Source organism: Cyprinodon variegatus, unplaced genomic scaffold, assembly GCF_000732505.1.
Source record: "Cyprinodon variegatus isolate N-32 unplaced genomic scaffold, C_variegatus-1.0 Scaffold1043, whole genome shotgun sequence".
Taxonomy (NCBI): domain Eukaryota; kingdom Metazoa; phylum Chordata; class Actinopteri; order Cyprinodontiformes; family Cyprinodontidae; genus Cyprinodon; species Cyprinodon variegatus.
Window position 1 is genome coordinate 50,572 of NW_015151496.1, and position 1,533 is coordinate 52,104.

The 1,533-nt window shown below is 39.7% G+C and overlaps 1 protein-coding gene across 2 annotated transcripts in view; it reads right to left on the reverse strand.

The window, feature by feature from the left end:
- ccnb3 (cyclin B3) overlaps positions 1-1,533 on the reverse strand; it is a 13,141-nt gene extending 11,608 nt beyond the window's left edge. Inside the window, exons 1-3 of one of the 2 annotated variants that reach the window (XM_015399726.1) lie at positions 1,396-1,533; positions 1,078-1,198; positions 889-972 (exon numbers count right to left, since the gene is read on the reverse strand). In XM_015399726.1, the coding sequence (XP_015255212.1) occupies positions 889-972; positions 1,078-1,149 (156 nt within the window). In that variant the 5' untranslated portion in view covers positions 1,150-1,198; positions 1,396-1,533. Of the gene's footprint in view, positions 1-888; positions 973-1,077; positions 1,202-1,395 lie in introns of both variants that reach the window. The other variant, XM_015399724.1, reaches the window with a different exon arrangement.

Here is a 1,533-nt window from a genome sequence, read left to right on the forward strand (position 1 = left end):
CTTGATGCTCAATTCAGATTTTTTTTATTTTTTTTGCGTTGCCGTTCATATTTCTTAATATATGCGACTTGTATGTGATCTCCTGTGTGAACTGCAGTCATACAACGCAAGAACACAATCTTTTCAATATGTTTAAACATAAATACTACTCTCTGCATCATCATCTGCCATGGTTGTTGTTTTTCTTGCCGCATCTGCATAGAAAGACGCAGAACAGTGACCTTTGTCGGGTATTAATGACGTTCAGGTCGGATGAATGTGACCTGGCCGTTCACACACAGGTCACATTTGAAAATATCAGATTCGTATCGGGTTCAGGACCACATAGCCAAGAGGCCTGGGTAGCATTGGAAAAAAATCGGATCAGTGTTGTTCAGACTGCCATGAAAAGATCAGATCCAGGTCGCATATGGGCCAAAAAATGGGATTTGGGTCACTTCAGGCTGCAGTGTGAACGTAGCCTATCAGAAAAGCTATCCTGAATGCATGATGCTGCCACATTGGATCTATTACCTTAAAAAAAAGAAAACGCAATAAACAGATAAAAGGTTATAACATGCAAAGGGCATACATCCTTTTAAAATGCAATTCTGGGAGCATTAAAACAGCTTAGATAAAAACTGTGGTTACTGTACACTAAAGACAATGGAAGGTTGTAAACAAAAAGCACTATATACCACAATACTATTGTTTTATTTTTGCACAATATGTCTGTAGTTTCCATTAAAAGATCTAAAGAGCAGAACTTGCCACCCACTCAATGCAGACCTCCTCATGCATACAAACAGCTGGTTTATTGTTTCTCTTTAGGAGGACATTTTTTCATCTAATGAATATTTACTACTTAGAGTTTTCAAGCTTATTAGCAAAGCAACATGCAGAACTCACATTGGTGATGTCGATAAAAGCAGTTCTTTTCTTTGGAGCTCCATGAGGAGGGGAGGAGGACCTCTTTACATGTGAGGCCTCTTCCTGAAACACAAACAGCACATATGATTCATTAAAAAATGTTGATATGCATGAAACACAGTTGCTTTAGGATGTTTTCTTTAGCCAGACTTTGTGTCCTGTTCTAACCTGGTTCTCTGTGGCTGCAGCGCTCAGTTTGGACGTCTTGCTCGCCGTAGATTTGGCTCTAGTGAAAGGCATGGCAGGCAGCTTCGCTTCCTAGCTCACCCCAAAAAACACCGTCCAGTCGCTGCTGTTTGGTTTGCACACCAGAAGAAAAAAAAAAACCGAAAATGAAACACTTTAACCAAAAAATAAATAAACTTTTTACATATTAGTTACTCGGTCGTTCAAAGCAAGGATTCCCCGCGGTAAACTTTACGGGTGGGTTTTTTTCTCGTAGCGACTGAGCATTTAAATACCCCGCAGTTTGAAATGTTACCTTACCTTATTAAACCTTGCTCTGTCAAGTCCAGTTTAGACACTATAAAAAGTGTTTTTTTAGTTAAATATATCCCAGTTCGGCGGAGTTGCTGTAGCCCAGAGCGCAAACAAAAGTATTTCAGCTGAGGATCTAAATCTCCT